Here is a 13,793-nt window from a genome sequence, read left to right as displayed (position 1 = left end):
TTCTGATCAGTTCAAACAGTCAGACTCCTGACCAACTTGATTTAATCAAACACATTCTCCCTCTCCTCAATAGTATTTTATGTCATCCAACTCAAAGATACCTGAAAGACATGTGTTGTCAGCTAGACATCCTTTTCAAGGGGATAAAAGTGATAAAGCCTTGCCGAATCTATGAACAAGTAAATTTATGTAGTCATATTAACAATAACATCAGGGAAACTCTCTTATGCAAACTTAGATCTGACTTTGATCATTATTGATAATTCTGCATAATTATAGTGTTTAGTAGATTATTCTTGTGTGATAGTAACCAAATGGTTGTTCAGTGTCTGCATGAGTAGAAGCACAAGATGCTGAATGTTGTTGTGACAACATAGTGCGATGAGTCTAAAAATTTATATCATTCAGGGCAAGTACAACTCAAATTTTCCTAACAATATGTTAAATGTAGGATAGGCCCAAACACTTCCTAGACTTTATACTTATTGCTGGATTTATGAGTTGTTCTGCTTCTCTGCCATACATTATTGGCAATTTACACATTCACCATCTCCATCAATCTTACTGTTAATTTAGATCTAAATATGGCAAACATCAAAAATTCATCAGAAAACTATGTGTTATGACAAAGGAGATCTGTAATAAAGATGAATTCTGAGTGATTTAGACAGAAAAAGAGAAATGCTAAACTGTATAAGAAACTAAGCCTAAATACAGGAACTAGATATTACTTACAATAATGAGGTAATAGTATGGAGCTGCTTAAACATGCCACAGGTCATATGAGGGTGCCCTTTACTGTAGTACTCTTGATCATCAAAAGTCTTTTATCTAATATATTTGTGAGTGTTTTTATGCCAGCTCTTATAGCATGAATATCCTATATTCCAAATCTCCATAATTCCTCTAGTCAATAATGAGCAACTTTGGTTCTCACTCATAACAACTGTTAGCCTTAACATCTAGTTTAGACTCTTTAGCACCTTACCAGCTGCTATTTTTTTTAGTAAATCCAAATGCTAGATGTTTGGTAAGCCTGACAAGCCCCTTTGATTGCTCTTCATAGTAGGAAATAATCTTCTGGCTGATTTTCTTAAGGGCACTACTAAAAAGCTTGTCAAGATCATTAACATTAAACTTAGGATAGATAGACTAGAAAAATGTAGTCAATATGCATTATTGTGAGATTGATAAAATCATACACCCCATATGCATAACTGGCTTGTACTGGTTAATATTAATACAAGCAATTAAGGAAGTGCAAACTCAAGCAGTCTATATTAACTGTTAAGATAGATGACAGGGTCAAAAGCATTTTTCTTTATTCACATTGACTTCTAATCATATAACTTCAGAGGAGAAAATTCATAATCCCAGTATCTTCTGTAGGACAGGAATCTTGTCTTTCTTGTAAAATATGAAAGAATTGTATAGATTTGAGGTTCTGACTATTAATGATATAATAATCAAGTTTCCCAATAATGGATATTACACCTTAAGTGAAGCTAACTTCTATCATCATGAGTGATTTGGATTCAGAAGATGTATATGAGAGAGTTGATAATATATGAATACACATATGAAAGTCATCAGTTGTAACAACCCCTCAGAATCACAAAATTATAATAGATTTAACTTGGAGAAAAGCCTGTATCTAATGTTATACTGCCAAGGACTCTTTGAGATTATATATTGAAATTCATGAGGACAATGAATCTTTGGCATTAGGTGACTAGATTAATGTAGTTGATCATAAGCAAAGAATTGATAGTTACATCTTGGTCTATCAACAAGACACACCTGCTAATGACAAAAAAAAGACCTTTATAACTAAAGGCAGACTTGGGCTTTTAACATACAATACCTTTTTGCTTGATCTCCTTTGCCTAAATCTTACAATCTTGAAGTCCCTGACAAGTTGCAAGCAGTAATTAGTTGTTACAAGTAACATTGGTTATGTGGCCCCCCTATCATTTTCCCTTCATCCTCACCCTTACCATCTACCGGCTTGTCCTTCTCCACTGATTATCTATTGACCGGATCCTCAGAACCATTCCTGCCCCTCATGTCATCCATCTCTATGCATGTGCACACATGTTCCTCCTTATGACTTGACCACCAACATAGTCTCATGTCTCTGACTCATTCTGACTGTGCTTCATACATGTTGTATTCTTACCGTTAGATCGTTCTAATATTTCTTGGTCTTATTCTGCATTCAACCACTCACTACTAATTCGGCTGTATTGCCAACACACCTATACCATTTCAGTCTCCCCTTTATCCTTACCTACAGTGTAGTAACCCAGCTCTTAACTCTTTCCACTTAGTATAAGTGGTCAGTTACCCTGTATTAGATTCTCTAACTTGAATCTATTCAATCTTCCTTGGAACATACTTCTCTCTGAAGCCTTTCAGCTTCAGTCTTTAGTATCTTTTCTTAAGTGCTCCTGGCACTTAAACCTCTTATGACCTATACTCATCACTCAGACTCTTGTCCTTACTTTGAGTCTAGTGACTTCATAAGACCATTGTTTTAGAAGTCATGTGACATACGTGTCTGTAATCACTGTCAACTCGACATTGCCAGTATTGCTTATCATACTGGAGAGTAGATTTAAGTTAAGGAAATATATAAGAGGTAGCTAGGGTTTATATATATAGGGAAGAGTGTACAGACCAATCCATGAGACATTATAGAAATATAGGATATGACAGTCAAAGATAGAGAGAGTTCTTATAGTCAACATAAGGTATATTAGAAGTAAGATAGTGATTAAGAAGTATAGTTTATACATAGTCCTATAGATAATAATGGGAAAATAATGGAGTCACTATAATACTATGTCTCTTAGCATATTATCAATGCTAGGGTCTATGACCATTGCTTTTATAAGCCTATGCATACTTCTTGAGTTAATTTAGGTAAAGCTTTAGAAATGCAACTGATGAGTCAAAGTAATGCTTGCCCTACATAGTACTACAGAGGCATCTAATAAAGCTGAAACATCTAATGCTCAAACATCTTATGTTACAACTGGAATTAGTTGAGTTATCAATATCTGAGTAGATAAATCTACTAGTAGAATGCTAAAGTGATGAGCTGTGTTTGACTCTTGAATAAGAGATCAAGATTTCTAGCTAAGGCAAGTAGTGGCAACTTTCTTAGAACAATAAATTTAGACAACTAAATTAGAGACTTAGTTGAGTAGATATTCTAGGTAAAATCCAGTAAATTAAAGTAAGAAATACAAATAGTAACTACTTTGCTTATATAGTTCCTATAGTGTGTACAGACTAGGCTAAGAAAAATGGGTAAGCTAGATATACATGACAATACACATAGAGTTCATGTAGATGTAGATGACCCACTTAGAGACAAGATAGTAAGAATAGCCAGTCTAGGCCCAATAATATGGTTATAGCAAGAAAATAAATATAAGAACACTAAATGTTATTGTAACATCTTGGGTTGTACAGTCTAAAATGCTCAAGTCTCTACTTTAGTATATTTTTAGAAACAGTTTACTGGATGAATTCTCTTTGAGCTATATTAAGATTGAGATATGAGAGACTAAACCTCTTGTTCATTAGATCTATGAATAGGTATTTAGTAATTTCAACACTTGCAAGCTCATCTATAAGATCACTCTGCTTGCTGGAATCTATATTAGTAAGATCCTGCCAGATATTTTTACTAACAAAGCTTATAATATAAAACCTGAGGAGAGAAAATATATAATAACTGAGAGTATTTAAAAAGAATACAAATTAGAGATCCAAATTATTACTATGGTTCTAGTATATATTATAGCTATTTATGAGCTGGACAGCCCTTTATACAAGTACTTTGCTAACTACCAAGGTAAAGGCTTTCATTTGTACTGGAACTCTAAGAATAGTAACAAAAGTATCAGGTCACCCTTAATAAAACATTTAGGTCTTACCAAAGCTAAAGGTCAACACTTTTTGAAGAGAAATGTCTGGTCTATTGCAACTTACAAATATCTTAGGGAGGTAGCTAAAGATAATAAAGATAAAGAAATTTACATCTTCAGAATAAGCCTATAGGTAAAAACAAAGGTATAAAAGATCAACATAACTACTAAATGACCTTTAATTTATATCACAATATTTGTGTGTGCTGCCTTGATGAGCATATTGGCGACTCCTTTATTATAGAAATTCTCCATAATTATTTGAATTGTCCTACACTACCTTCACCTGGAATAATGATGAGTAGCTGTGGTGCTCACCTAGCTAGTATCTCTGCCAAATGCTAGTCAATTACATTATGGGCATTTCTTTGGTCTTTAAGCAACTGTGAGGAATTAACAGTAGTTACATACTTGAGAACTTTAAGCTGCAGTATCATTAACATTGATGTATCTATATGTGATCTCAAAACTTCTCTGTTTTCAAAAATTCATGTATTGTTACAAGTAACATCGGTCACGTGGCCCCCCTATCATTTTCCCTTCATCCTTGCCCTCACCATCTGCCGGCTTGTCCTTCTTTACCAACTATCTATTGACTGGATCCTTAGGACTGTTTCCATTCCTCGCATCATCTGTCTCTATGCATGTGCATGCATGTTCCTTCCATGACTCGATGACCAATGTGGTCCCGTACCTCTGACTTGGTCTGACTCATGCCACCAATGTGGCTTCCCTTTCTTGTTCTCTCCTGACTGCGCTTCTCACATGTTGTATTCTTACCATTGGATCATTCCAACGTTTCTCGGTCTCATTCTGCATTTGACCATCCACTACTAATCCGGCTCTGTTGCCAACGCACCTATACCATTCTTGTTTCCCCTTTACCCTTACCTACTGTGCGGTAGCCTTGCCCTTAACCCTCTCCACTTGGTATAAGTAGTTGGTTGCCCTGTACTAGATTCTCTAACTTGAATCTACTCAATCTTCCCTGGAACATACTTTCCTCTGAAGCCTCTCAAACTTCAGTCTCTAAGTATCTTTTCTTAAGCACTCTTCACGCTTAAGTCTACCTTGATTGACACTCATCGTTCGAACAAGACTGTCCTTACTTTGAGCCTGGTGACTTCACAGACATCTGTCTTAGAAGTTACATGACATGTGTGTCTGTAATTGCTGTCGACTAAATGTCACCAGTCTCACTCACTATACTGGATCCTTCCGGTTACGTCACGAATATTAGCGGACGACACCCCTCTTAGGGTTCCGCATAATAGACCTATTTGAGTGTGTAACATGTATCTTCTTGAAATTCAGTATATGTGCAAGTCATAGTAGTATGTGAACATACAAATTTCCATATTTCTGTATCCCCATAACACCATAATAGATACTGATAATTCTAAGTATTTCCGTTGAGCTTTCTTAGTTTCCGGTACAGTTATAGGTTGATACCACTGATATTATCACCTGCAGTTTATAGACTTTGTCACATAAATTGATTGCCCTGATGAAGTGCTTTGACCTCATCACCACAAAGTGCAACATCCCCATGCACATTGGCTTCTATTTGTTCCTAGCTTCTCAGCTAGCCATCGGAACTTCAACTTTGTTTACTACCCATGTCATTCTAGGATTAGGCATTTGATTTGAATAGCACATATAAAAGTACCACGACAACACCATAACTAGCATAATCTTCCTGGTGAAATTCGCAAGGGATGCACATCTGCTCACCCTGTTTTTTTTTTCACTTGTCCCCATCTGCCATGTTCCCAACCATCAAATCATTCATCCCAACCAACACAATTGAGTGCTGTGTTTTCTGCGACAAACAGTCCAACCAAATACACAGGCATCATTCTGTACACAATGAGGATCCATTCTTGAAAATTAATTTTCTCAGTGAGTTACCTTGGTCTTGTCCTCAACATTTCACTGAAAGACTTTACAGGAGCCCTACTCACCACCAATTCAGTGCCCAACAAGGGCTATTCCTGTCTCTTTGCTGCTTGCCCATTTGTAGGCCTTCCCGCTGCCTCTACACACATATCCTCACACATGTACAAGTAAGTCAACATCTTGTACCTACACCTCACACTGACCAGCCCAAAGATCATATCAGTCCATGCTAACACACCCGCCCCTACAATAACACTGCAAAAAAAGGTGTTAGAAGACACTCTTTCTCCAGACACAGACACCCTAGTTGGTGGAACCCCCTCCTCCAATATGCTTGTCTTCGAACGACCTACCCTTCAACTGTCTGAAAATGATGCCTCCCTCCAGTACCAACTACTCCCATGTGGATGGAGAAACACCAGTAAAGAAGAAATGCCTACTCCCCAAAATGTCCCTTACACCACTGCCTGTCACTCTCTTGATACCCCATGATCTTGAAACAAAGATTCAACTGCTTGAAAACTATATGAATGACCAAGCAGGGGTTTGCGCTTTCCATGGACTATCCTCTTCACTTCCTATTCTCGAGCCCCACACAGATTTGCACAGCTGCGACCTTGTAAACACTTCATATTACCGCAGAAACTGTAAGAGCTTCACATACGTGCCATGATTAACAAATTCATTGCAGAAGACATCAAGCCAAGTCCTTCCAATCTAAACCCTAACAGTCTTCACCAATGGAACACACTTCTTGAAGCCTGGAAATCCAAGCTTGAAGAGTTCATCTCACACACATCTGACAGCATAAAGGAACAGGTACAGAAAAGGCTCAAAGCCACTTCAAATTTTATCCTACCCACGCACCAAGATGAAATAAGGTTCGTGTTCCTTTTTCTTTTTTTCTTTCTAATTTACCACCTAACAAGATTCTTTATGTGGTATCGCTCCAACAAAGGGAGGTTCCAAGGAGAGCTCGACTATGATGATGCAAAGAAGGAGTTTGAGAGCAGACAACAAGAACATTTTGTATATGATGAAATCTCCAACTAATGGGACATTCATTCTTTATTTAACAAAGATGATGGTCTCACACAGGAAGAAGACATTGTCAACAACCATCCGCTCCCAGATGGTGGTGCCATCCCAACTCCTTGACTAGACCAACCTTCTACCCTTTCATCCAATCACAATGAGTTAAGAAGGACAATAGTACACCAAGGACCTATTGGGTAGGACATGTTGTTCGGCACCTCGCTCGAAGATATTCTGTACAGCTGCTATGGACTTCTCTGCAGCACACAGTCCGAAATACAGTCTGCTACAGACTACACACCTATCGAAGAATCTCAGATAGTTGACACCTACACCATTCACAAATATATAATGGAGGTCAACCTTTCATTGGAAAGACACAGTAATGAATTTTCCATTTGCTACTTCATCTTCCCTTGTACTCAAAATACAACCACCTTCCCTCTTGTTGGATTTGCATCCTGGCCATGCTCGCAAAGTCCTCAAACACAACATGTATTTCAAAATTGACCTAGTTAAGGATAACACTCTATCTGGCTACTTATTCTTTCCTCTCATCCCAAAATATGCCTGAAAGTGGAACTTGTTTGTTTACAATGCCACTACTGTTGTCCACTGCATCAGAGAATAATGGGGACCATCTTTGGAGGATGTCATCCTATGCCTGTTTGAGCACAGAATCTCCTTCAAACTTCTTTTTAATGTCGCATATCCCATCATTCCTTGTTCTATCACTGTTTTCAAATCCAACTAGCATCCTTTCAGTTGGCAAGCAGACAAGTACAAATATATGGAGTACAAACTCCACAGAAATCACTTGTTGAGATTACCACATGTAAGAGTTGCTATTGCCCAAGCTGGTGGAATTCTATGGCATCTATGTAAACAAGAACGGGCCAAGGACATACCCAATGGACCCTCACACAATGTCCTCTATTTTGCAGATACATCACAACAAGCATCCCACACTTACCTATTCAACACTCTCACTGAGCATAAGATTAAAATATTATGCAGGATATACTACATTGATACAGGTACACCCTTTCCACCTTTCTCTGATGTATCTAATATATTAACATCTCATTCACAGATGGACACACCCAAACTACTACACTAGTATGGTGGCCCACACCTCAGTTGTGGGACTCATCGGGTTTGGACACAGGATACTGGAATCTTTCCTGCAAACAAATGTTCCAGGGAGGACTGAAAAGAATATGCACCAGTAATGTGACCTTACTGACTACCAAGAAGTGAAGGTCAGACCTTAAGTATTATAAAAACCAGAGTAGGAAAATAAATACCTATACCAAAAAAAATGACACCTCTTGTTTGAATAGATAATCTTGCATATATCATTTGTACTATCATGTATATTAGAATTTAATTATATAAGCTTTCCTACTCAACTTCAACCAACATCACATGACTGCTTATATCATCAAAAATGCGAAATTTCACTAAGTTCCTGTCACACTATAGTACTAGACATTGACATTAGTATAGTAGTGTAGTATACATTGTAATATAATAAAATATTATAGAGTGTATTTTAATATATATCTCTAATGTAACTACTTAGGAATTAGTTGGTAGTAAATTGTTGTTGGATGATAGATAAACATCAGACATATTAAATGTTGAGCTTATTGTAGTGTGCAGTGAGCAGGCATTTCCTATCTGTTCTTTTCTACCTATCTACTTTCATTCACTTTGTAAGTGTCTTTCACTTTGGCCATTCTTTCCACTTTAACCATTGTTCACAGTGTTATATGTGTAATTGCAGACATTTTAGCACTGTATCAATTGTTTGTCTGATCCTTTTGTTCTTTTACATCTGTTCTCTCACTGAATCACTTTGCTTCTTTAATTCTGTCCTAGGGATGCAAGGGCATCACATATGCTTCAGTAAGTGTCTTCCAGTTCTTCCAGTCCTTACATTCCTTGCATTCTGACTTTTTTTTCCAACTTTTACCATCTACGGTTCCAAGGCTCACATTTTCTTCACTCATCTTATTATTCTTTCTTAAAGTTCTGTCCCTGGCATGCAAACGCACCCCAGTAAGTGTCTTTCCATCTTGTCCAGGCCTTGCATTCTTTCCATTCTGATATTTCTTATAGTATAAATATTTTCAGTCTTTCTATCTGTGGACTTTCACCATGTATGGTCGCATACAAATGCACACCAGTAAATGTCTTTCCATTTGTCCAGACCCTGCATTCTTTCTGTTCTGATATTTCTTATAGTATAAATATTTTCAGCCTTTTCATCTGTGGACTTTTACCATGCACAGTCACAAGACTCGCATTCTGTCTTCTTTCATGCTACTTTGCTGCATGTCCAACTCTCCAGATAATGTTAAAGAGTTTTTATTACTAACAGTCCTACACTTAACTGAGTGATTGCTAGTGTACTTGGCAGTGAATGCACTTATAGTATTACCTATTAGACAGTCATGCAAGTGATCCAACATAGGAAAGAACGGAAGGGACAGCACTAATGCCCTAGACTGTAGGTCCTATCATTTTATTAGTTTTAAGTCAATGCTTATATGCATGGCTTTCCATTGGTGGCTTTTAGATTATTGCATGTCTTAGCACCGCTATCAATTACTCTGCACTATCACATTGTAATTAATGGACCCGAGCTGAATCAAATCAGCCTGCTGCTTTAAAGTGCTTCACTACCAGCCTTTGTCATCATTCATACCAGCATTTACCTATGACATCAACTCATGGTGTCCACCGCACATTTTCACCCCCCTGCCTTCCTTCACTGAGTCTAAAGTGGCCATGCATAGAATTATTCAATGCTCTGGTAGTTTCTCCATACATGAAACCTTTGCTCAGCAGGCTTGAATCTCATGAGCTATAGCTGAGAATTGGAAAAAAGGAGCTTAAGGGGAAGGATATAGCAAAGAGCTATCCATAGCAGGTTTAGAATTATCAGCTATAGTTTGATGCAGACCAAGCACGCACTGCTGCTGTGGACAACACATGAGTTCTGATTTCTACCTTTCCTGTGTCAATGTTCCTCCACCATGAGACCACATATAAGAAGATAATTGTAAGCTACTATTTAAAAGATAATAATAGTGTTATTTTTGAAGAAGCATGACCAATTTTTGTATCATGTGTTAATATGAAAGTGAAGTGGGCTATCACTACTTGCCTTAGCCTTAAAACCTCAAAACTCTTATTTGAGAATAGAATTTTTCTCATCTCTTAGACTTGCTCATTTAGACATAGACAAGAAGCATAATATATACAATCTATACCTTCAGAGACCTCTGATACTCCTTGCTAAAGCCCCTAAGGTTAAACTTCCCTACTATAGTATGGAGGTAAACAACACACTTCTAAGATCTGAGCTAGATTTGATGTACCTCATAGCTTATTCTGACCTTAATAAGCATGCTGATTTGGATGTGTGGAGCACTATTTTAGATCTAAGCTAGATTCAGTAAACTCCATAGCTCATGTCAGTCTTACCTTAAAGCAGTTCAGACACTCCAAAATAGTAATCTAAGCTAGATCTGATACACTATAAGATTTAAGCTAGATTTGCAGCATATTTCATAGCCTGACATAGTATCTTAAGCCTCCTACCTCATATATGCTTCAGTAAGTTTCTCAGGAATTTTGAAACCCATCATTACAAATTCTATTTCTATCAACAACTGACAGCCCTATTCGCTATTTTCTAACCTTCACTATCTTAATCTGTTATTAATTTTAATAAGAAAGCACTAGCTTTAGGCCTGATTGGTCCATATCTTTAAATAACCTTATGAATTATGAATTATAATTAATATTTAACTCCAGTAAAAACCAAACAGTAGTCCTACAATTATTACTGGCCTGCTTGTAGTCCATTTGCTTGCTCCTATTTTGAGAGATGAAGAGCTTTAATATATTTATATTTTCTTATGTTCTCATATCTCTCTCTTCACCTCCTATGGTGCTGGTTACTTACTACCTCATGGCTGTAACTTTATCATCTGCTGTAGCTTCTCTATTTTCTTTTGTTTCTCCTGTATCTCTTGTTTTAATAAATTGACAAATGACTGGTAATAAAATGTCTATTATCCTCTTCTTATAATGAGTGATAAAAGAAAAATACATTTCTCACTCGGCCTGGTATAACACTGTATTCAGAGATGCCTTACAAGAGAGCTGAGCCCATTTACTGATTACATAATATAATGAATATATCTGGCCATTAATACAATGACCTCTCCAGGGCAGCAGCTACCTAAAGATGAGTTTAAGTTAGATAATGCCTGGCACAATACTTAGTAAACTTCAGCTTTAAATATTCACTTTCAGTAAAGTGGCCTATTAGAAATATTGTAGTAGAACCCTCATCTAAACTATCTTAGTGAGGCATCACATCGAGCTTCCAAATCGCTACTCAGCCTAGAAAGGACTCTAAGTTTGTAATAGTCCACCTTTTAGCTTTAAACACTGCCTCATACTGAATGTAAAACTCTGGAAAGGATGACTTTGCCAATGATGAACATGGTAGTCATAGTACTTTTTCATATATATATTCCACTAGTTTAAGCTAAGTAAGCATTTTTGGAAATGACACTTAAGCAGCCTGATGTCTGAGTATGAAATTCCAGTGTCTTAGCCTAATTAATATCTATGTGTTCCTTATAGCTTTTGAGGTAATGACCAAGCAATCAGATCTATTATCTACCCAATATGTCTGATCTGTACAAATAGTAACGATGGAGTCTTTGTAGCTATTTGGGCTCAAACCCAAAGGGTTTGCGACCTGAAACATTGTTTCGAACCTGTGGAGAGTCCAGGATGAGTCGTGATTCCCAAAATGAAGGAGCCCAGTGACGCATTAGATGCAGCGTGGACTCCCACTTCAAAGGAGAAGGGTGACGCAATGACATACCTTGTCGATATACTGGGGGCATAGTATATCTTATGAAGGGTTCTAGAGCTGGAGAGCCTTGCAAATATGGTGCTAGTATCAAGGCATGTTTGTGCAGATAGCTCATGAAGGCTTCGCTCGACCACCTTCCCATAGATTTGACTACATCAAAAGGAACTCCATGCAGCAGGTACTCCAATGTCCCTCCAATATGCAGTCCGTGTCCTTTCAAATTTCCCAAGCAAGCTCCCTTGATTATTCTGCTGACTTGTTTCCAGAATTCCGTCCGCATTAAGGGTCTCATTCCTTTCGCGTGTTTCCAGGCAAAAAGGTGCACATTCTGCCCTGGATTGTTGACTGCAAAGTGATTAAGCAGGGCAGCTTTTGGGTCAGTAAGATTGTCTTGTTGTGTCCAGAACATGCTTTGGCTGACGTTTAAGGTTTTTGTTCGTGGGAGAAAGATCTTGGTGACTAGCAAGTCGTGACGATCTTTGATGTTGATCTGCACGTTGGATCGTTTGACATGTTTATTGAGATCAAAGGCATTCAGAGCTCTGACAGTGAGTTCTCCTAGATGACATAAGGCATAGAATGCGGTTGTTAGACACACATAAACTGTGGTGTCAAGAGGTCTTGACAGATCAAGATGAGAGCGAATCTGAAGGATGAGATTCGTCGAAAAGGGTTTGCATTTCATATGTTTGGACATTTCAGGAGTGCATTCTAATACTCCATCTAAGGACACTCTCAACTCATCTTGTTGAACCTCCCACAGCTGGCCGTGCAACCTATGCCATGCCTTGATTGCATACACATAATTCGCCAGCGTCTTCCTGGAGTATGAACCGGTGCAGCTTGACATGAAATTTAACATTGTGCGCATGTCAACCAGGCAACATTGTTCTTTCAGAATAGTCCTTTCGTCACAGAAGAAGTGAAAGACCAACAACCCCGCTCCGTAGCATTCCCTAGTGCTCATGGCCTAGGACATGTTCATCACTGTCAGCACCCTTTGCAGATCTTCATCCGTAATCGCTAATGCACTCCCATCTAATGTTTTTGCTAATCTTGACTTTAACGGGAACTATCATTTTAGTCGATCTCGAGCCAAACAGTGTGGTCTTAGGTGAGACAACACAGGTGCTAGACCTTGCTTGTATGGCTGAGGTATGGCCGATTGTTCTATTGGGAGAATGACTTTGAAGCGAGTGTTATTAGCAGTCCCATCGTTGAAGTTCATGGATGGGGTATAGTGTGTCTGTGGTAATGTGTTTCTCTGTGCCGGAATGATTATCTGAATGGTTGAAAGAAGCTTTTCTGACGATGCTTGGATGGGTTCCTCCCATGTCGTAGTCTGCCGGATCAATGGAGATGACGAATGGATCGACGATAAATGGTTGAAGTGCGGTTGGGATGGGAAGGGAAGGGAGTAGGAATTCTGTACTACTGTAGATTTCTCTGGACGGGGCATCCACCAGATTGGATTTGCTTGTGACATAGGCCAGGTGAAAAGAGTAAGACTCTGGGGAATTGTTGATAAGAGAGAAGACCTGTCTGAAGACTGAGTTGACTGCCGAGTTCCTGCTGTGGCCATTCCTCCAGCCTCCAATGACTCATTGATTGTCTCCATAGATCCTGAAGTGCCACTCTGCTCCTCCCCCTTGAATAAGGTGTTGAACGAGGAGTTTGAATCCAACTGCCTCCACCCATCCAATGTTTTTTTCCCCATCAAGCTTTTGCCAGCCTTTGCGCAACCTCCATGCTCTCCATCTATCTCCAATAATGATAGCAATTCCAGTGCCAGAACTTGCATCTGAGAAGGCTGCAAGGTCATGTAATGACAGAGGTTTAGGTATCATACATCTGACAAAGGGCGTCTCGAGCAGGGCCTTCCACCAGTCAAGGTCTGCTGCCAGTTTTTCAACCGGCCATTGTTGGAGAAAAGGCTTATCTGCAGCGAGGTGCAGCATGGCCTCCAAAGACATAAGGTATGCTCATCCTTTTGGGATGATAAGCGTGACATGCAG

The 13,793-nt window shown here is 38.5% G+C and overlaps 1 protein-coding gene across 1 annotated transcript; it reads right to left on the bottom strand.

Annotated features, from left to right (window-relative positions):
* Positions 1-11,626: 11,626 nt before the first annotated feature.
* F5147DRAFT_576659 (uncharacterized protein) lies at positions 11,627-12,745 on the bottom strand (the record flags this gene model as incomplete). The annotated part of the gene is made up of 1 exon (XM_041431336.1): positions 11,627-12,745. The coding sequence occupies one exon, from the start codon at positions 12,743-12,745 to the stop codon at positions 11,627-11,629; it is 1,119 nt and encodes a 372-aa protein (XP_041293100.1).
* Between the last annotated feature and the right edge of the window lie 1,048 nt (positions 12,746-13,793).

Source organism: Suillus discolor (genome assembly GCF_016758755.1).
Source record: "Suillus discolor strain FC423 chromosome Unknown F5147scaffold_26, whole genome shotgun sequence".
Taxonomy (NCBI): Eukaryota; Fungi; Basidiomycota; class Agaricomycetes; order Boletales; family Suillaceae; genus Suillus; species Suillus discolor.
This window is presented reverse-complemented; position numbering and strand designations above follow the sequence as displayed.